Source organism: Copidosoma floridanum, unplaced genomic scaffold (genome assembly GCF_036245765.1).
Source record: "Copidosoma floridanum isolate Cflo_tuat_1 unplaced genomic scaffold, Cflo_Japanese_pri ptg000019l, whole genome shotgun sequence".
Taxonomy (NCBI): Eukaryota; Metazoa; Arthropoda; class Insecta; order Hymenoptera; family Encyrtidae; genus Copidosoma; species Copidosoma floridanum.
The window spans coordinates 13,491,998-13,515,331 of NW_028321896.1; the positions used below are offsets into that span (position 1 = coordinate 13,491,998).

A 23,334-nucleotide genomic window follows, 5' to 3' on the forward strand; every position below is an offset into this window, starting at 1 on the left:
CGAGAGGGTGATATTAAGGGATGGCGAATCGGTTATACTCCCGTATCGAGAAAAGGATAAAAAACCCATGATGTGTAAATAAGCTTAGATGTATGTAAAATCAGTACACAACACAAGCAGAAGTAAAAAAATTTTATAATTTGTTAAGCTCCATAGTTTAGAGAAATATATTTTTATTCAAGCAATGATCCACAGTGACCAAAGTTTCTGTTCTCATTAGCATTCTCTTGGGATAACTTAATTTCGAATTAATAAAATGTGTGTCTTTATCTATTAGTCTAGTTAGATACGCATATAATGTGCATATTTATAAATGTTAAAACCTATGAGATTCGTCAACAATGATTTGTTCTCTAAGGAATTGTAGTATTTGTTTTGATGTTATCTTTAATTTTTTTAGATAATTACCGTGAAATGTTAAAAAATTGTTCTATTTTTTAAAAATTTTTTCAGTGAATTTTTAATCTTGACTCAGATAAGTTGACGTAATACATTAATCATAAGCAATAACGTGAAGGAGAAAGATAAAAAAATTGATGACGATACCAGTAATGTGCAATAAAAAACAAAACAGGAATTCAGTTTATCCATTAACAGGAAAATAAGTAATGAAAAGAGGAAAAGTTGTGCATTCAACGAGATTCTGTGAAACACGTGTGTACTATCGCTTTTCAGTTTTTCCCCCTTTGTATTTTTGTATTCAAATTTTGCAGCACGTGACGAATAACATATCAGCTCGATTGCTTTGAGTATACCCAATATACGTCACACACATGTTTAGTAATGACATAAAAATTGTTGTTATGCACGATGAATTATATGATGATAATGGTTATGAAATTTACAATCAAAGCAGTAACATTACGAGAATCATAATTTATATAATATAAAACACATTAATTATATTAACCCTTTGCCGTTTCTTATTTTGTCATTGTTTTGAACCGCGGTACAAACAATTTATTTAAAAAAAAATTAATATTTTTTATTCAAAAGCTACAGTAAAATATATCATACTTAAGAAAATTAACAAAAATTTAATGAATGCTATCAACGAATTTCAATTAAAAATTCAACTTTAAAAAAAAAAACTGAAGAAAAGTAAAAAAAATGAAACTGACGCGCGAAGTAATTAATTGTTAACACGAATTAGCGATCATACGCACATTGATTCGAATAAATCGACGAAATGAAATTTATGCGACACCTCCCACTAACCGACGTAAGCACATACACTTGGAACAAATTACTACGAGCATGACCATCCAATGATGAACAGGAGAAGCTCATTATAGTTCTTAGACGAGGAAGAAAAACTTGAAATGGTCTATATAAAAGACCGAGCTTCGGCTCGCCTCGTGTAGTGCGCTTCAGGTATCTTCTCGAGCGATAACCATGCCAGGTCTTTTACCCGCTGTACTCCTCGGGACGGTGCTTTATGTACTGTTTCGCTTTTACGCCCGTTACAAGCTCGACTACTGGAAGCGCCGAGGGGTCGAGCAGCTGCCCAATACCGATCTTGTGTTTGGCAATTTCAAGGACGGCATCCTCTTCCGCAGAGCTCCGGGCTATCATCTCGGCGTGCTGCACAACTCCGCCGTTGACAAGAAAGCGCCCTACGTCGGCTTCTACATCTTCCACAAGCCGTGCCTGCTGCTCCGGGATCCCGAGATCATCAAGCAGGTCATGATCCGGGACTTTGACAACTTTTCCGATCGGCACTTTGCCGGCTCCCAACAGAAGGACAGCATCGGTATGAAAAATCTGTTTGGTCTGAAGAATCCTGCCTGGAAGTATCTGAGGTCCAAGATCACCCCGACGCTCACCAGGGGCAAGCTCAAGCAAATGCTGCCTCTGATGATGCAGACCGGGAAGCCCATGATGGACCACTTGGAGGAGCAAAACATTCAGTCGGACCGCGAGACTGTCATCGATGCCCAGGAATTGAACTACAAGTACACGACTGATCTCATTGCCAACGTTGCCCTCGGCACTCCCATGGACTCGTTTCATAATCCTAACGAAGAGTTCAGCAAATGCGGTAACTTTTTTTTTTTTTTTTCTTCCATTTTACACATTTACAGTACAAATTTTTAAATTGCATCAAACAAAGCAATCGAATACGCAGTTAAAGATACTAAAATTCAAGTTTCTTTTTTTTTTTTTTTGTTTACAACTACCGAGTTACAAGGTAACTTTAACAATGATAATATTAAATGGTAGTTTTCGTCACATGGAAGTTATCGCCGACGGGGCTTTTTTGCAGCCCGAGGGATGTAAGGCAGCTACGGTGCGATGGCGCTTATTTGACGAATCTTTTTTTTTTTCCTACCGAGGGCACACCTGATCCTCAAAAACACCCGAGGTAGGAAAACAACTAATTTCCTGTTCCACCGCAAAATGGCCCTGAAGACGATGGCACTTAACAGACGAAAACTGCTATTTCCATGACACAAACTTTTATGTTTACAAACGAAAGCTCAGTAAGCATCTGATTGTTAAAAAAAAAGCCTGAAGTTAGATGAAAAATTGTTGTTTCTATTACAATTTAATTCAGGATTTTTCGAAGGGTGCAGGGCAGATATTACGTAACAAGTTTAAGTTTGATTGAGATGGATTACTGTAGAACAATGTTCACATCCAAAAACGTGGCAAGCATAATCTATAACTGTTTCGACGACGGATCTACTATAAATGGTATACCATTTCGACGGACATTACCTTGCTTTTCAGTTTTAGATATAAAATTCCAAGTATTATCATTTTAGTAAAAAATACATTAATATCACATCAAAATTTCTATGACATTGATTATCAATACAAAGGCTGTATCGCCTCAGCAGCAATTAGGAAGTGGAAAAAAGAAATAATTACGAGTACAAGTGTAGTACAAGAAAGTATACAATCACGTGACATATTTATTTAATACGCTCTGTTAATAACTAAAATATATTTATAAATCTATTCAGGGGGAGGGAATGATGCATTTATGTGGGTGTGAGTATCTATATGTAGTTGACCAAAAGGTATCTATTTGATAATCTTATAACTTTATAAAGGTAAATTTTGGGAAACAGTAACATAGTACTTATGACCAGGAATAAGGTATGTTAAGCAAATAATTTTTGCAAATTTGGCCAATTTTCGCCATTTTTCTTTTCCATGTTTTTTTTTTTGCATCTAGTCATTATAATTTAATATAATTTTTTTAGCTTTTACAACGTTGAATGTTCATGACAGATTTTCAATACCATAATAAAGCCTAAATTTTTAAAAAAATAATTAATTATTTTACTTTGTATGATGATAGTTATTCGTTATACATAAAATAAATCGGTTAGATAGTCACGTTGACTATAGAACTAAACTAGGTCAAAGTAGTACGCATGAAAAAATTTGTTTAATTATTTTTTAATGTGAAGCTATTAAAATAATGCTCTTTTGTCGAATATTTTTTCATTTCAAATTACAGTGAACAATTTCTTCCATGGTTTCAAGAGAATGGTTGCTTTGGTTACTGTATTTTTCATGCCAGAGTTGGTTGAACTTATTGGACCAAGTATGTTATTCAACTCATCGTTTGTGAGAAAAGTATTCTGGGATGCTGTAAACAGTCGCGAACAAAGTGGCATCAAAAGAGGTGACTTTATCGACTCACTTATTCAATTGAAGAACGGAGAGCAAAATCCCGAATACAGTAAGTCATAAGACTTTCACAAAACTTGTCATCAATTCAATAACCAAACAAGATAAATTTGACAAATTCAACTTCAATGAAATAACTCTACTTCCAAGACATTATTTTTAATTATCATTATGATGAACGACTCCTAACCATATAATATCATGTACGATATGCCAAAACGAATGTAAAGCAATTATCTTCGTGTATGATGCATAGGGGATGTCGAATTCGCTCCCACGACTCAAAAAAAATGACGAATCCGCTCCCGAAAGATAATGGAATTTCTTATTTGTAGTCAAATTCGCTCCCGAGGTGGTAAAGGTTATGATTATTTATAGCCAAATTTGCTCATAATAGTATACACGGCGCAACACATAGGTACCTATAAACAGTAGCCGATAGAAGTCGATGAAATATTGTATCACGGTAAATAAGTTGCTGTTCGTTGACAGCTTGCTGTCGTTGTAGGCAGTCTACTTGTAAAAAGAAATTTATTTATTCCGTCTTGTGATATTTTTTTAGTTTCCATAATATATTAAGCAACGATATTTATCGCTGGAAATGTATATCCGGAAGTTGAAAAAGTTATAATAAGTTTGATCCATGCAACACAATAGTGGAGCGATTCATTGACCATCGGCATGATTGCCTTGACAAAGGTATTTTATCCCTTAGGTTTGCATTTTTTTTTTAATTTATTTATTTGCCATTCTTTACGTAGCTACTCCGAAGCGGAAAGAGTTAAGAAATAAGTTAAAATATTACGTGATAAACTGAAGAATAGAAAGGATACAGGAGGTTTAATAATTCAGGATGTAGATCGTGCGAGGCGAAATACATCCACTTGTACATAGATATTCGGTTGTCGATTCCATTTGGGTCAAAGTTGGTGGTGCAAAATACAACAGTTAGGGTTCAGAGTAGAATACAGGTGGCTGGATAGAGTGTGACCGGAAAAATAAGAATTTTTTCTAATTTTCTTTCGACTCGGCATCATTTGGAACGTTTTCAATTCGGGAGCGAATACGAGCACACATTAGAAATTCCACAATATTTCGGGAGCGACCAAAATTTCTTTATCCATAGGGAGCGAAGTGCACAACGGCCGATGCATGTTTTGTCAAACTGCTCAACAGAATTTCAATAATTGCAGAGTTTGAGGGTGAGAATCTGCTTTATCAATCCGGCACTTTCTTCTCGGGCTTCGAATCGAGTTCCACGACAACTGCCTTTACTCTCATGGAGCTGGCAGCTCACCCAGAATACCAGGAGAAGGCACGTCGAGACATCGAACGTGCGATCAAGGAGCACGGCTTGACTTACGAAGCGTTCAACGACATGAAATATCTAGACCAATGTATAGCTGAAGGTGTTAGGCTGCATCCACCTGTATCGACCATTGATCGATACACCAGACAAAACTACACGGTTCGTGTATTTCCTATGATTGATCAATAGGTTTAAAAAATGTTTTTCACGTGTCTCTCTTTACATTACCAAAAGAACTCATCGATGATAAATTTGTCTGGTACTGTTAATCCTTACTTACTTCGAAATTATAAACTTGCTAACGATAGTCTCGCACTACTTGATAGTAATTTGATTCCATGCGTTAGTAAATGTATATGGTTGTTTTTGCAGATTCCCGGTACTAACATCGTTATTGAGAAGGGAACCCCAATTTATGTCTCGCTCTACGGTATGCAAGAGGATCCTCGGTTCTTCGAGCAACCGGAAGTTTATGATCCAAGCAGATTCGATGACGAAAATCAAGTATCCGATGCTTACATCCCGTTTGGAATTGGACCTAGAATGTGTGTTGGTGAGTATTAGCGAATGACTTGATTTTTTTAATTTTAACATTATGTTTTTTTCTAAAAAAAACATCAAAAAATTTTCTTCTCTTCATTTCATTGATTTTTATTATGTTTTCAGGTATGAAAGTAGGTCAATTACACGCCAAAGTAGTTTTAGCTATGATTTTAAGTGAGTACATCGTTGTTCAAAAACCAGAAAATAAATTAGTACTGGATCCTAGATCGACATTTACAGCAGCAGCAGATGGAATAAACCTTCATTTTAGAAAAGTCATCAGATAGTGCTCGTCTTTTTTTCTTTTTTCTTTAATGTTCAATCCATTTTTTTCATTAATACTTATTTTCACTTGCGCACATAATTCACTTTAATGTAATAGTAATTACCTATGTTAAGAAAATTCTTCTGAACGTCTTAGAGTAGAAAGAATGTCCATTCTGAAGTGTAGTTGAATTTTCATCTAAGTCTTGGCTCATGGAAAGGGACCTTAAATAGTATTTGTTCATTAAATGATTGAATGAGTGTAGTGATAATCGGATAATTGTACTGCCAATGAAGTTGTATGGCAACTTTTCATCATACTATAAACCAAACATTGTAAAAATCTTTTAATGCTAATAGTGATAATGAATGAATTTAATGTAAGCCAATAAAACCGTTAATTTTTTTAATTCAGCAACTACTGTAATTATGATGTGCGTAAATTGTAATAAAATTATTTTGATACTACATATTTAGTTTTTACCTTTTACCTCTAATATATTAAAAATGAACAAAATTTGTACATTACAACGTACAATAAATAAATAAATCTATGTTTATCACACTTGTCGGTCTCGTTTAAAAAAATATTTATTTAGTATTTTCTTTTAAAAAAACATTCATAATTTAAAGTGTTTTTAACTCATATTTATACTTCGATTTCGTTGGTAATTTGCTTAATGTGAAAAGATCTAATGGAAACAGTATAAGAAATTTGCAACTATTTTTATGGTATCTTAGATAATGTCCATACATATAGACAGATATAAATAAGAAACGGTTTTACTTGTCTTTCGTGATTAATTCCTGTGCTTACCTTGGATTTGGCATTAGTTACAGCTTAAGAAATAAAAATCAATTACAATCGAAACACATTTCTTGAAATTATTGGAATCGTTTATTTCATTATTAAATTAGTACAAAAATGGTAATTTAAAACTAAATCTTTATACACAAGATAAACAAAAATTTGGTGATACATTTTCCGTTCATCTTAAATAAAATTAAACAATAAACTATTATTTATCTACCACTAGGTTGTTTAATCCAAAATCCCCAAGGTGCGTATTTTTCCCCGTCTTCTTCTTTCAACTCACCACGAAATACTTTTATTTTGACACGAGGGACATCTATATTGGATAAAGTAACGATTAAAATTTTATAATGGCCATTAATAAAATACGCTTTTGTAACTGAAATAAGTAGTAAACCTTACCTTCATAATTGTACGCTTCTGAAGACACATCGTTACCTTTAGTGCCATTTATAATAAAAAAGCAGAAAGTTAAATAAACAATAACCTTATTCTTCAACATGTTTTTAAATAATGAGGCAATGTCGACGCGCTTCACGAATTTATACGTCGTAAATGGCATATATATATAGGTATGAAGACTGTACTAGTCAATTTTTTGTTACTAACCGCAAAACTCTCGCGTTCGATACACTCATGGTACATTACTTTCCACGGGCTGGCTCGAAGAATCTGTTTTGTTTCTCTCGAGAAAGGTGATCTGAGTTTCTAATGACGAAAAAAAAAAAAAAAAAAAAAAAAAAAAAAAAAAAAAAACAGAAAACATTGAAAAGAATTGGAGGAAAGGATTGATGAATGCATAGGAGAGTTTGTCTTTCGTATTATATTAGTCATTGAAACAAATAATTGGCAACGCTTAAAATTTCATTATTATATATTTTTCAATCTCATAATATGGAAGCCCTGTTACACTTGTACCTGACAAACAATGCCTATTACAATGATAGTCAACTTTAACATCAAGATTGCAATAATTTTTTCAATGTGTCCTTAAAGTCTCTGATTTTTAATAATAATAATATAATCAACATTTCTATTGATTCTAAAACTTCAAGAAGGGATAATCAATGGAACAACAGATTAGAGGAGTACGAATTGAAGGCTTTTGTGGACATGTTGTTTAGTTTTTGGTCTACAGCCCTAAATTCTTCGTTTTTTTTAATAAATAGACATTATCATCTTATTATTTTAAGGAATACACTATGTCACAATGCAAATAATTACAAAACACGGCTGCATGTATTGCTCGATTTTGTACACAGTGTTAATCTACCGTATTTATTTATATTATTTCAAGATAAGATTCGAGTTTCCACGCTTGATTTTTTTTTTTTTTTTTTGATTTTTACTCTATTTCTCTTACAATTGCATCACTTTACATTTTACCTTTAGCAACATTTCAAAAAAATCATTTATGAACTAAAGTTTTTGAAATAATGGAAATCCGCTAGGATTCAAGTAGAAATTCACTACTTATCATTTATTTTTAGATAAAGACTTTTAATTCATAAACGTGAATTTTTGCTGTATCTACGTTTTTATTTGTTAACATTTCGGAGTAAAGAATCATTTTAAAAGAATAAATTTTTACTCTCTAAATTCGAAACTAAATTATTGCGTACCACTTCAATTTTCGATATTTGGTAAACAAATTTAGTATGTACAGAGAAAGTGAGCAAAAGAGAAAGAAATAGACAAAAATCTTTTTTGCTAAGAATTTTTTTTTTTTTTAAATTAAAGTGCGAATTAGCACAAGGAAAAAATATACCAACTGTTGATGAAAATTATTTAAGCATTCAGTATGACTCAGCTGTCACGCATATACCTATATCATTTTTCGCTTTTTTATTATCTTTGTATACAGTTTACAACTTTTTACTATATATCCTTTTTCATATGTATAATTTATGTTTATCAACGTATATATATATGTATATTTTTATAATAATCATTGACATCATATCTTCTTGATTTATATTGTCAGTAAATCGCACTGGAAATATATATATATATAATAAGTGTACTTAAATATAATTACACTCAACACTCTTGTTGACATTTTTTAGTAGACTTACGTGTTTTGCTAGCGTAAGTATGCACACTCAAACAAATTGGAAAAATCATGTCTGTATGTAGCTTTTTGCATATTTTTCCATCATTTAATTTCTTTGGATAAGCAAAAATAATTATATGGAGTAACGTGAATTCAATGATTTTTTTATCACAGGAATCTCGCTATGAAGTTCCTACGGTTGGAAAAACTTGACACACGCTTGTATGGAAAAAAATACTTTTACATAAATCATAATAATATTGTATTAAAAAGATTTGCGAGTTAATATGACAATGGCAAGTTTTTGCTAAATTATTAACTTATTATCTAACCTAATACAATTTAAAGTATATTTTGCACGTACGTGCATGAGTCAATAAGACTGGAAGACATTGGAGTTTTTAATATTTTTCGTCTCATCATATCACACGAATAGATCAATTGGAAGACGTGTTATGTACATGTACAATTTCATACTTGTAAACGCAGTTAATGATTTTTATACACTAATTCATCATTTAAAGACGTTTACCTAATATTATCAAGCTTTGTTTAATTATTATTTTAAAACAACTCTGATGAAAGTGTTAAAAAAAAAAAAAAAAAAAAAAAAAACGCATTTTCATTTATAAATCTTTTCGCGCTGTGAATATAGTGTTATGTATTTAACAAGTGAGTAATTTTTCAAAGCATGTAAAACAAAGAGAGTAGAGCAAGAAATGCTTACATCTCGTATTGTCAAAAACATACAATATTATCTTAGATCTTTGCAAGCAAGGCAGTTTTTCCTAGATAGAAATATAAGATAAAAATGGTAATAGTTGGACCGAAGCTACATTTTTTATTGTCAACTGGCGATCAACGCTTATTATACGTAATGCAACAATTTAAAATACTACTCTAAGTATAATCTCAAATAAAATTGGTACTGTGATCATAAAAGTTGTTAAAATTTTTCATTTTTCCACGCGAAACAAAACTATTTTCATTTGTTTTTAAAAATACTGCTAAAAATTATACATTTTTCAACAACACTTATTTTTCATATTGATAACATTGACGTGTCATCTTAACGGTACGTTTTTTTTATTCACTCTTTCTCCGGAGTGGTGTTACAAAAATCTCTAATAACGATGATTTTTCTATTTTCATATAGTTATCGCACGTATGCACATTCACTCAATTTTGTTTATCATCAGAATCACTGCGACGACAATATTAATTTAACCACGAAATTGTAGTACTGGAAGACATCGATTACTCAGAACTCATATAACAGTTCTATTTATCATTCTCATTCTTTATCACCACGATCGTCGCGCGATGGCTAAAAGTCTACCAACAATTCCATAAATATTCTATTGGTTTTTTGATATTTCGTTACAGGTATAGGTACGAAGACATCGTCTTCGAGGAAGACTAGAAATTGACGGCAACAACGCCAAATATAAGCGATAGCGACGAGCTGTAGCTGATGCTCGACCGCACGCGGCACCTTAGTTTCCAACTACGTCGTATCAAATTTCAAAATTTCATTGGCTTATTACACATGACTTTCCTTGTAAATAACCCTATATCTCTATGTCATTTTGCATAATTTCTCGAAACCTTTTCGGCTTACTTTTAATAAAATAAAAACATAGTATATATGATCAATAAGCTTTGCATCACAATGAACAAAGGAAAAAACGTTGAACTTGATTTAATTTTGCCTAGTCTGGACATGGAGCGTTTATAAAATCTCGGAGGGTAAAATAAGTAGAGGAGGTGAGAAAAGAAAGCGCGAAACAGGCATGACGAGAAAACCATCGGTACCGAGTCGATCGATAAAGCACCAGGACAGCTCGTCCACGTGATCATCGTTACATCGTTACAGTGTAGGTACGGCGTTATTCGTTGAAGTATCCCTCCCACGTTCTTTGTAAGTATTTTATACCGGTCTTGCCACGGTCTGCCGCCTAACGGCGGTTTTACATTTTATACCTATAGCACCGTTTTTTTTTTCCCTCCCCTTTCTCATCTCGTACTTTCGGGCGCGACCAAAAGACGCTCAAGCGTGAACGAAGCTGCGCGATCTATCTATCTTTTATCATTACTTCTACTATCTAAATCGTTGGGGGGAAAGTTTAAAAACAAAAACAAGTATTCATACAGTTACCCGTATACCGTCTGCATCAATGTTCACTCGATTGGATGTTCAACGGGGCAATATAAAATAGCCGATAAAATAATCCCAGCAGTAATTTGTTATCAATAAATATTCGGCAAGTATACCTTGTATCAAATGTTTATCCGTGTGTCAATATGTATATAGACTGGAAGACGTTGGATCGTTGCTTCGTAAAAGCCGGTAGGTATATATTTATGTACTTGGATGAATAAACAACTATAAAAAGCTTTTAGAAAACATGTAAAGTATAGTCGCGGTGCGAGTTATCCTTAAAATGAAAATATTTTTTAAAACGAACGCACGAATGATCGTGCCTTTTTAGAGGCTATCCTGATTTTCAACGATTGCCGGTTGTACCGAAAATATCGAGTCAATCGAGTGACCCCGCGCTGTGTCGATGCAGACCGTATATATTATGTTACCACGAGACGCAAAAATAGAAGAAAAAAAACAAAAGAGAAAGAGAGAGAGAGAGATAGATATCGGCACGGTAGTACGGTACGACGCGTAGGTGGTACAAACGGAAGCGGCGAGCCTAAAACGGCAAGCCGATCTCGAAAGCCTTGATGAGAGCCCGACCCGAGTCGTAGACGCCGATGACGGCAAACAGGACCCCGAGGCTTATGACGAAGCAGTCAAAGGCAACGGCGCTCGTTTCCATGGAGTTGCGCTTGAGCTTGAGGTGAAAGTAGCACGGCCAGATGAAGGATAGCATGGTGCCGGTGAACGAGCCGATGAAGCCCATGAGGATGCTGAAGTGGGGTATGAAGATGGCCATGAGGATGGTAAACAGAATGACCCCGACGCGCCAGGCCAGACCCCAGACTTTGAGCTCCCGGTCGAGGGTCCAGATGGTCGGGAAGGGGGTCTTGGGCCGGCCCCGGAAGAGCGCCCGCTCGAGGAGCTCGCACGCTGCGTAGTATGGCAACGGGTACGACAGCACGGCTTTTATCACCAGGCACAGGTTCACCAGGCCCTTGAAGCCCGACGAGTGCAGGTTGTTCGTTATCACCTGCGCTCACCACATGAAAATATTTACATTATATATATGTGACCACCTTACACAATATACATGTGTATACATGCAACGAGATGAAGAGGGAAAAACAAAAACAACATGATGATGATGATGCGCATCTCGTGCAAAAAATGTGGATGTACGGGTGGATGCGCGCGTACCTGCTGGGTGTCGTTTTGAAAGGTCATGAAGCAGACCCAGCCGAATATCGACTTGAAGGCGGCGGCCGCGATGTGGCTCCAGTCGAGCATCCAATCGAACTTGCTGCGGTCTATCAAGTTGCCCTCGAGGGTGGGCAGGAAGATCTGGGACGTGTAGCTGAAGACGATCACCCCAAGGGATATGGGAAATGTTTCCATGTCGAGGCTCCACTTGACCTTCGACCAGCCCCAGTCGCCGATCTCCAGCATGCAGTAACCGAGTATTATCGCGTTTATGAACAGGTGGGCCATCGTGCACCAGAAGCTCAACACGGACACGTGGTGCAGTGACTTTAGGAAGCCGAGCGGTATCAGGAATATACCGATGAGCTGCCGATCGATAAAACCATGCGGTGTATACATTGTTGTGGATTATTTATGACTGCAGCGCCGAACAATAATTTGCTTAGGAATGAGAGGAAAAAAAAAAAAAAAAAAAAAAGGAGAATTACCATCATCCAGCTGCGCGTGTCGATAGCGCCCTCGGGAAAGCTGCCGATCATGAGGTCGCCGCAAACGACGACGTATAGTATGCAGGTCATGAGGAGCTCGATGATCTGGGCTATGTTGACGACACGTGCGCCGACCCGGGGCCCGAAGCACTCCTTGGCTATGGAGACGTACGAGTCGCGGACGCGCACCCGTTGGCCCGTGCTCGGGTCAAACTCGTACAGGCACTCGACCAGGATCTTGCCGGTGTAGCAGCAGATGTACGCTACCCCGACCATGGCGGCTATCGCCCAGTAGCCGCCTCGCAGCACCGCGAACGGCAGCGACACGATGAACATGCCCTGAGGGGGGAGGTTTTTTTTTTTTTTTTTTTTTTTTTTTTCGCACAACGAGGCAGTTGTGTATTATTCTTTTTTTTTTTTTTTTCAAAGACACCGATACCAAGCATTCAATTGTGTTTTAAAGTGTTGGATACGATTGCCGAAAAATTAAGCAGGGGTGATTGATTCGTTTTTCTACTCGTATGCAGTTGCGATTGGGGCAAACGAGACATTTAAAATTTAATTTATGGATAAAACAACAATGCCGAGTGTACGCGTGTAGAGATGCCAAACGACGACGCGTGTACGGAGCGATTATTGCTGGATGGTAAAAATAATCCATGGCATTCGCTCGTCATGATGGGTAACAGCTTTATTTTTCTATTACTATTTGTCCACTCGATATTGTTATAATGAAGAAAGAAGAAGAAAAAAAAATCATTGCATCATCATTTGTTTCAGATTTTCTTCAAATTCTTCAAAGTACGAAAGAGTAAGTAATTTTTTTTTCTTTTTTTTCTTTTTCATAGCTATACACTTGACAGTTTTATGAATTGCCGGAATAACCATTTCTACGATACAGCCATGCAAAAGTAAATAAAATCAGCAGAGTAATCAATTTGCATACGAGCGTCTTACCGTTTTCAATTAAATTTCGTTCAAAAGTCCAATAGAATTACCAATCGTTATTAATACATCTCCATTTAAATAATGCATGTGTAAAAAATTATTGGATCCGTAAATTAATCACGCGATTCGTTATACCTTTGTAAAAATCGAAAGACTCGATTTTTCAAGATGTAGCAGTGAGGGATGGTACGACAAAATACCGAAAATAAATCAAGAAATCATTTATATATACATGTATGCCTCGTTTCGAAAATTCCATACCTGGATGGCATTGGTGACGTTCCATGCTGCCTGCCATTCGTTGATTTTCACCCCCGCCGCACCGAATTCGCCACCCCCTTCGTCATTTTCACTAAATCCACTACTGACGCTTCCAGTTCTCACTTTATCCCTGGGGGGAAAAAAATATACATATTCAACATTTGTTCAACGGATAGCGTGTTGTAAAAAAAAAAAAAAAAAAAAAAAAAAAAAAAAAAAGGTAAAAACGGCTCACCCGCTTCTCTGGTAGCTAAACGACTCCTCGGCCATGGTGACGCGTTTCTGGTCCCCGTAGGAGCTACTGCCCGGCTCGTCGTTGAGAGCCGTCATTTCGGCCCCGTCGACACCTTCCCCGTACTCCCCGCCTCCTTGGTCAAAGTTGCCACGGCCACCGGGAGCCGTGCCCCTTATCAACTCCATGCAAGGACTGTTCTCCGGCCACAGGGACTTTACCGTCTCCCAGGCGACGTTCATCGTCGCGTTCAGGTCCGGTATGAAGAAGCCCCGAAATTGCGCCATCGCTCCAATCGATTTATCTGTTTGACGTGAACACACAAGCGCATATACATACATAATTGTTTATTACATCCTTGGACCAATTGATCCATACAATTTATAATTTACTTTGACCGAGTGTCCTCATCTTACACGAATCAATTGTGGGATATTGTATATCATTACATCGATACTTTGCAAAACTATATACTCGTTCAACGTCACGAGTGTATAGCTTATTGGCGCGAGGGCCTTCGAAAATCAATTTTTCCCGATCAAAGTGTTGAATCGACAATAGTACAAATGCACTTTGACAAAAGCCTCTCCGGTTAATATCGTACAACCCTGGGCTAAAGTTTCAAGCTCGAGTAGTACCGCTCCCTCCCCCCCCGGTAGTCGTGCAGTGCGAACAAGTATAGTACACACTGCAAATGACTGCCGCTTCGATAGTACAATGTATAAGCACACGCGCTTCCCTCTTGACGCGATATTATAATTAAAATGTATATATATATTATGTTTGTAGCACGCAAAAGCCGAGGACACGGAGTCATGTAACATCATACGAGTGTGACTACCTGTACAAGCGAATGAAACTCACGTTGGAAAAAAAAAAGAAAAAACAAAAAAAGGTATCAGGCCGTGGAGGCTCGTCGACGCGGCGATCCTTCCTTCATGAAAGTATCTCGCTTGTCCAAGCTTCCTCCACGATTGACTTCGGGCGAGGTGGTTGGGCGCGTTCGAGGCAAATAACGGGGCAACGCGAGTGGTGCGGGGCGATACACAGTCGGGGTAGATGTCTTCCTAGTGGTCCTCTCTTTTGGGCATGGCTGACGATAATCTGGCTTTACTACTGGATACGGGACACGAGCCGAGGAATCGAAGGGGGTGGCTGCTGCTTCTACTGGCGGTGGTGGCGATGTTCTGGTGCGCGCGGGGGTGACGGCGAGGCTGTAGTATCCGGGATGGCACGCAGCAGCACACTGTCGAGCGTGTGCGGCGCAGAGGGTCCACGGAGCAGCAGCATCCCTCTGTCCGCGCGAGAGCGGCGATCGATGAGAGCCGAGGCCGCCCTCGGGATATACCTTTTCGGGGGGGAGGGAGGTGGAGGCTGCGTGTGTATTATTATAACAATCGGGGGCGCGCAAACCACCCCCCCTCTCTACCATCCCCCAGTCCCTGATGTGCTTTTACTCTATTTCCGTTGCTCCCTTCGCGTCGGGAATACGCGGTCGAACCTGCGCATCGAGCTTGCAACGATTTTTTCTCGTGCACATTGTCACGAAGGGGAGGTTTTTTGGTGCGTTCGATTTTGAAAGTTCGAACGTCTAAGGAGAGTCTTGGAAGAAAAAAAAAAAAGAGGCTGACATTAATGGATAGAAAAAATCTTTATTTTCCTTTTTGCTTGTTCATGTTGTGTTACATGCCGCAATAACTATAATGGGGTTATTGGGATTTCACAAGTTTTCTTTTTTTTTTTTTTGTTTTTACAATTATCAGCTCAACTTACCAGAAGTAGGCTTTCTATCGATTTTTCCATTGTTTTTTTTGTCTTTTTTTGTTTTTTTTCATTCGATGCACACCGTAAAACTTTTAATTTTTTTTAATAATTAATATACAATGTATGCTGAGAAATTTTTTGTTTAAACTTGCACGATGCTTTTCGTTAAATGGTCAAAGGTAGCGAGCATGAGAAAAGTTTTTTTTTTATAATGGAGTACAATATACTCCTCGAAAACATGGGGATAAAGTTACGTAGCTGTCAAGCGATATGTAAATCAAATAAATTAATATCAACTAACAATGCGATAATACAACTGTCAACGTATTATCTCAACAAAATAAACTTTTTCTCTCCACCACACCATTTTAAACTCTTTGTAATAATTCTATCTTACGTGTAATAGCACAATAAACATTATCATTTAGAATACAAAGTTTAACTTCGCACTGTTTGGCATTATTCCCTTACTTTGTTACTAATTTTAAAAATTTTTTTTTTATCATTATTATTATTATAATATATGACAAACTGTACCATTATTTAAAAGTTTTTTTTTTCATCGTAATTTTTGATACATATAAAAACAAAAAGCGCCGAGAATGTATCTCAAATAAATTGCATTTGTGTTTTTTCTTCGTGTAATTGTCAGTCTTCTGTTCTTCCTCGTACACCCATGCAAATAATGCGTTGTTTTACGCTACACAGTTAGAATGCTCAACTTAAATGCCATTAATAAAGATGCACATATAAGTTCATGAAAGCGGTAGATGTTGAATAATTATTCAATTTGTTGTAAGGTACCCCAAAAAAAAGAAATAAAATTTGTGATTTCATCACCAATGCAAAAAGCTGATAAATATGTTACTAAATTTTTTCTAAATAAAGCTTTCTTCCCTTTGAATACGTGGCTGAAAAATCGTCTGGCTTGACTTTAAGATAAATCACAGATTTACCGTATTATGTTGCACCATTGCAAGCCTTGCTTGTAAAAGCCATATGAGAGGTGACGAAAAACATATTTTAAAGTTTCTTTTTTTCTTTTTCACAGAAAAATACATATGTACACTATACGCTTTTGATTTGGCAAAGACGCCAACTACTATGCATTTATCTCACTCTCGCTTATTTTTACAAGCGTTCTATGTTCATATACACAAATGTTCAATTTCAGTTGAATAAAATACTTTTGAATCTAAGCAATTAAAGAAAAAAAATCTTTGTCGTGTAAAACGTGAAAAACTCCATGCCTTGGAGGATTATGATTTCAAGTTTGTAACACTAAAGGCGCTGTTTTATTGACGTTGTCGATAACATATTCATAGATTGATTGATGTTTCAATGAATTCCACGAAATCCTAGTATTGTAAAATTACTAGAATGTAATGCAAAGTACTTTATAACAAAAATTATGTCTCTCGGCCCAATTATCGTACCAGGAAAAGAAAAATCAAATTGTCATATTATTCGAAAATCAATTGCCACTAATTTGTGGATTGTTAAATCATATTGGTAAAAAACAATTTATTTTTTAATAAATTGACATTTCATTTAGTTAGTCAGTGGCAACGAGCCGGAATTCATTAGAATGACACATGACATTGTAAATAAAGTTTTGACACACGAACGTCAATAAAGCAGAAAGAGGAAATTCTTAACTATTTGTTTCTTTAGTTACAAGTTGAGAATTACCCACAATCGTTATGGTATTCTCAACAGTAGGATTAATGTCTGTCATCGGTATCGACTCAGTACTTCTTGCAGTGGTCATTTGTTTTGTTTTAGCCTCTGCTAGCCTAGCTAATTGAGGATACAAATCTGTGAGATTCAGATTTGTAGTGGAATGTGTGGGTAAACTAGAATGTGCAGGCACTGGTCGCTGACACGAGTGAATCATCACGTTAGGTCCTCCACTGTATGTATTTACAAAAAATTCCCAAAGTTCGTCTGGTATTGGACCATAATCAGAACCTACAGGAAGCATAAAAGAATTTTGAAATTTTTTATCTTTCAATTTTTTTCAAACTTATCAAGCAGAATTAACAAAAAAAGATTACTCACCTGGCTTCAGAACCGTTTGACCACTTTTATTCACAACAATGGAACTGTTATCTATAGGTCCAGGAGGGAGAGTTTCCTTGACTTTGACAAAACTCTGCCACTGTCTGAACCAAGACATTGATATAGCAAAAAGTGCTGTTGGATTATCAGGACGACTTAGCTGATTGAAAACATCGAGTTCGTAGTTTCGACGCTTTTCTAATGCTTCACACTTTTCTTCGCAAGTAGGACATTGGTATAAATTAGTACAGCTGGGACCACCACCAAACCTGTAAATATTACATATATACTTATACCACAACGTACGTTACAGATGATGGAAATTTTGTGAGAAAAAAAAAAAATTTATCTACGTTTTCCATAGGTACTCCCAAACAGTCTGTGGTATGGGTGTACAAATCTTATCAACAATTTTAGTTCTCAATGGATTGACGCCTCCGTGCGGGCATAGAAAGTCTGAATTATCGATCAGCCCTGGCTCTGCGAACGTATTAAACCGGTTGATCCATTGTCTGCTGACGAAAAAGTTCAAATCCGTTGCATCCTTGGACGATATGTCCAACAACTCGACCGTTTTCTCGCGAAGTTGGATCATCTCATTCGACCACTTGCGATAGAAAAGAACATATGCACCGCAATTCTTGACCGTATCCGGCGATACGGGAGTCACTGTCTGGTCGTCGAACTCGAACCACTGATTCGTGATTCGATTTAAAGCATAGCAGACATAGTGGCCACCGCATGCAGTGCCATGATGGCAGATGACCGACATGAGATCGTAAGTGGTGACCTTTGACACACAGTCTTTGTGAAGGAAAGGCCGCATGTCAAGACCCTCGAGAGGGAAGGAAACGTAGTTGGCGATTTTTGAGCTGAACATGAGCTCGTGACGGAAACGCTTGAGGTGGATGCACAGGACTTCCGGCAGTTCTAGCACTTTGGAAAATTTGATACCGTTCCTAAGCTTGTTGCACTTCTCACAGCTATACATATTATCACCTTTCAGCTCATCAGCGCTAAAAAAGGCTGAGAGGCAGTCGTGGAGACTGACGACTGGGCCCCAGAACCATGAACGCATCCACTGGAAAAACCAGGAGAACCAGCCTGCTTGATTGGTCACGTAAGTAACGTCCGTGCATGGGCTTGCCTTCTGAGGCGTGAGCGAGCCCTGATGCAGCATGTCGATATGGTCACGGCTAGGTATAGGCAGCGACAGATCTTGGAAGGTCTCAATGCGCGTCGATATGCGATCGCACGTGAGGCACTGCACGCTGCTCAGCAATTTCCCGTCAAAGACATCGCTGATGACGCTACGCGTTTTGATTTGTTTTTTCGATCGATGCTTGATGGGCGAGCTGCCAGACTGAGAGCCACGCTCCCGCGAAAAAAAATTGACCTCGTGGGAGCTTGCATTGCTCTTCTTCATGCTTCGGCTTGTGAACTTGTTGCGCAGTTTCTCGGCTTGCTGGCTGATTCGGGAGTGTCGGCGTTTCATGCCTCGCTCGCCCTCGTCGCTGAGCGAGCTCCGCTCGCTTACACCTGAATCGCAGGTTTCGTACTCAGCATCCGACTGACTCGATCCTGTACCATCGCCCTCGGTCTCCTCTTCATCTGACGATGGTTCACAGACACTTTTCAATCGCACCTGACTCTCACGGTCTTCCTCTACGTGTTCTTTCAGCTCTTCGTGCAGTTGGTCCATAAAACACCTTAGGAACTCTTGGGTATCGTGCTGATGATAACCTACAACAGAATTGTGTTGTCGCTGAATTAGATTAAAAGACTGATACGAGCATTGAAAATCGATTGCTTAAGCTGTAATTACCTCGATACATTGGTTGAACTGTTCTTATGCCTGTTAATATTGCATGTGGCACCACATAGCCTAAGGATCTTTTGCTCCACATTTCTTTTATAAGATGCATGTAACTCAGACTTAAATTAGCCTTACGATCTTTAGTAATGTAATAAACCATATGTTCGCAATCCAAAAAATAGTGGGTTAAAGGAGGTACATTTGACAAAGCTTGAAGCGCTGCATTCATATAACAGGTGTTTCCAATGTTTTGAAGACCAACCAATCCTCTGGGCTTTCCGGAAGAATCTCTACTTTCATCTGTGTCTGTGCTATCTGGTGAATCTTCTGGTTTATCAACATAAGAATCTCCTCTTTCAGCGTTTGCCATATCATCGAGTACATTACTATTCTTGTATCTAAATGAATAATAAATTTGAATTAATTAAATGGTACATACATGCAAGATATCGAAATATAAGAATCATAAACGAACTTTTTTCGCAATCTCTGAAATTCATATTCGTCTGGCTTGAAGTCTATGTTGACAGACGAGTCACCAGTTAGTTTATCACTGTAAATCTTGAAATCAGATTGATTTGACGGCACATGTACCGTGTGAACTTCTATCTGGCAAAAGTAACACCAGATCCTATTTGATGAAAGATTCATGTGGACAGAGTGAGTTGGAAATTTTCTATTGTGAATGGTGCTGTGATCAAACTGTCCCTCTGCACAGCCTACGTAACGACACTCGGGATGTAGACATAACCAGAGGTTTGGACCTTTGTGTTCACATTCACTACATTTATCAAAAGTTTCCTGGTGAGCTATTATGTTTTCAACTACTATCAAGTCACCATGGTTGTCAACGTGTGGGCAGTTTATTGCAGCAAGAGGCATTTTGTGCTGTCAGGCTAAAATATTTTAACAAATTATTATTCAAAATGGATTTTTCACATTAAAAACTTAAGCAATACACTTTTGACAATTAAAATGAATCAAAATAAGGGAAGCTCATTACGGTACTTGGTAAGAATGAACAACAATTAAACAAAAGCCAACAAGAGAACAAAGTCTAAATGACACATGCTACGATCAAATGTGTCAAGTTGCAATGGCTCGTATAGGCACCATCTGTGTGCATTGCTTTGTTGCGTTTTTACAACAGTAGATGAAAAAATTAGTGTCAAAGGGAGTGTTAATTCAATCACAAATGTTAATTGTCTTATGCAAGCAATGGAAATTTGTAGAGGTTCATAGCTACTTGTGTAAAAACAATAACAACTGTCATGCATCTCTGTGATCAAGTGCTAATTCATTATAATTGTGTTTGCACAATGTTCATACATTTATATGGTGGCAGCTTGTCAAAAATTGGCTGTACAACTTTTAACTCCAATCTATAGATATTACCTGTTTGTATGGCTCGACCAGAAGATTTGCTGGGCGACGACGCCTTTTAATGCTTCGTCAGAGGTCTGTCACTTTGCCTCCGTATAATGTTGCGATCGCATGCATACTCTTCTCTCTCATTGAGCACACGCAACTACTTGTGTGTGATGTATAGTCGTTGTCTAACCCTTGAATAGCACAAATTTTCGTTGTTGCTCTGTTTTTGTGTGTTTAACCTCGGTAGCCTGAAGCCTCGGTTTTTTGAAGCATAGCACATGAGCACAGCAGACAATGGTAATTCTAACCTGATAACCTTGTCACATTTCATCAATGCCGTCAAGCCGTCATGTCATTTTGTCGTAGTCATATATATGTTTATGAAATGCAGCTACATTACATAGGGTGTTTTCCGCAATCGTCACCAGCAAGTAATTTAAGGTTGCGCTCTACGCTACCATCAGGTCGGTAAGTCAACTACCTTGAATTAACTGGCGCTCTGTTCCGTAATCTGGCCAGTTAAAATAGGCCAGATTACGGAATATACAGCGCCAGTTTAATTCATTCCACCACGACCTACGTAACTTTACAGCCTCTGATTTTATCATTCTGGTAAAGAGAGCACGGTGTAAGATGTACATGAAGTTATGCGTAGTAATTAAAGTAATTACTACTAAGTAATGTCATATGGTCGATTTTATTTTTATTAAACCATATGAATATCTCTATTTTTAGAGGTTGACTTTTGAGTAAAAAATAAATTGTAAACTTGACGCAAACAGCACAAACCACGTCAACTATCTATTATCTATTAACAAAATTATTTGCGGCTGGTTTATAATTATCAAAGTGACTTTGCTGTAAATAGCAATAGTTATTTGGATCAGCGCCATCTAGCGGTCTTGATTTTTTGGCCATTGGTGGCTCCTAAAATTCTCAATCAGAGCAATTTGGATTAGAGCCATTTAATCAATTATAAACCAGCCGCAACTCATGGTAATGCTATAAAATGAAAAAATAACGATACGTGTGTTTTAGGCGGCAAGTTAACAATTTATCTTATGCTTAAAAATATATCTTCAAAAGTACAAACACATAGGAGGTCGATTTTTTGGTAGAAAATAGATTGTTAACTTGCCGCCTAAAACACACGTATCGTTATTTTTTTATTTTATAGCATTACCATGAGTTGCGGCTGGTTTATAATTGACTAAATGGCTCTAATCCAAATTGCTCTGATTGAGAATTTTAGGAGCCACCAATGGCCAAAAAATCAAGACCGCTAGATGGCGCTGATCCAAAATAATTATTGCTACTTACAGTAAAGTCGCTTTGATAATTATAAACCAGCCGCAAATAATCTTATAAATAGACGATAAATAGTTGACATTTTTTGTGCTACTTGCGGCAAGTTTCTACATCAATATTCTACACATCTTATATGGCTCATAAAATCGACAATATTTACAAAATTACAATACTCTTGACCTTTTACCATTAACTCATGTAAGCACAAATTAATCAGTCCATTAAAGAGACAACCGAAGAAAAAAGGCCTGAAAAAGAAACACAGTCACACGAAAAGTCTCATACAAGAATGGAGCATTGGATCTCACTTGATCAGAGAAGGTTGGGTTCTTTGTTTACTTATAACACTTAAAATTTACATCTCTGTAATAAATGTATTTTTCAATTAGTGAGATCCGATGCTCCATTCCTAGGAGACTCTTCGTGTGACTGCTTCTTTTTAAGACCTTTTTTCTTCAGTTGTCTCTTTTCGACTGATTAATTTACGTGTATATTTGATCGTGATTTACGATTTCTGTAACACAAATTTTGTTATGTACATATTATATAAGTTAACTGTTTATTGGAAATCTAAAGTTAAAGGGCTGTGCTTCTGCGAGTTAATGATAAAAGGTCTAAAGTATTTTAATTTTGTAAATATGGTAGATTTTATGAGCCGTATAAGATAAGTGGAATATTTATACTTTTCAGGGTCCATTTACAGGTAAAAGACATATTGTAAACTTGCCGCAAGTAGCACAAAAAATGTCAACTATTTATTGTCTATTTATAAGATTATTTGCGGCTGGTTTATAATTATCAAAGCGACTTTACTGTAAGTAGCAATGATTATTTTGGATCAGCGCCATCTAGCGGTCTTGATTTTTTGGCCATTGGTGGCTCCTAAAATTCTCAATCAGAGCAATTTGGATTAGAGCCATTTAGTCAGTTATAAACCAGCCGCAACTCATGGTAATGCTATAAAATAAAAAAATAACGATACGTGTGTTTTAGGCGGCAAGTTAACAATTTATCTTATGCTTAAAAATATATCTTCAAAAGTACAAACACATAGGAGGTCGATTTTTTGGTAGAAAATAGATTGTTAACTTGCCGCCTAAAACAC

At 37.0% G+C, this 23,334-nt stretch overlaps 3 protein-coding genes across 3 annotated transcripts; 1 reads left to right on the forward strand and 2 right to left on the reverse strand.

The window, feature by feature from the left end:
- The first annotated feature begins 1,338 nt into the window (after positions 1-1,338).
- LOC106642889 (cytochrome P450 6k1) lies at positions 1,339-6,231 on the forward strand. The gene is made up of 5 exons (XM_014357817.2): positions 1,339-2,041; positions 3,473-3,697; positions 4,839-5,113; positions 5,327-5,507; positions 5,621-6,231. The coding sequence occupies exons 1-5, from the start codon at positions 1,396-1,398 to the stop codon at positions 5,782-5,784; spliced, it is 1,491 nt and encodes a 496-aa protein (XP_014213303.2). The 5' UTR covers positions 1,339-1,395; the 3' UTR covers positions 5,785-6,231.
- A 5,044-nt stretch (positions 6,232-11,275) lies between these two features.
- Positions 11,276-15,133, reverse strand: VGAT (vesicular GABA transporter). The gene is made up of 6 exons (XM_014358435.2): positions 14,774-15,133; positions 13,913-14,213; positions 13,678-13,807; positions 12,469-12,807; positions 11,978-12,346; positions 11,276-11,810 (listed from the first exon to the last, which is right to left on the reverse strand). Exons 2-6 carry the CDS (start codon positions 14,194-14,196, stop codon positions 11,334-11,336), a joined length of 1,599 nt encoding a protein of 532 aa, XP_014213921.2. The 5' UTR covers positions 14,197-14,213; positions 14,774-15,133; the 3' UTR covers positions 11,276-11,333.
- A 408-nt stretch (positions 15,134-15,541) lies between these two features.
- Positions 15,542-21,254, reverse strand: Usp20-33 (Ubiquitin specific protease 20/33). Its single transcript, XM_014357695.2, has 6 exons — positions 20,946-21,254; positions 20,026-20,446; positions 19,560-19,948; positions 18,088-19,477; positions 17,735-18,003; positions 15,542-17,644 (listed from the first exon to the last, which is right to left on the reverse strand). Exons 2-6 carry the CDS (start codon positions 20,430-20,432, stop codon positions 17,328-17,330), a joined length of 2,772 nt encoding a protein of 923 aa, XP_014213181.2. The 5' UTR covers positions 20,433-20,446; positions 20,946-21,254; the 3' UTR covers positions 15,542-17,327.
- Between the last annotated feature and the right edge of the window lie 2,080 nt (positions 21,255-23,334).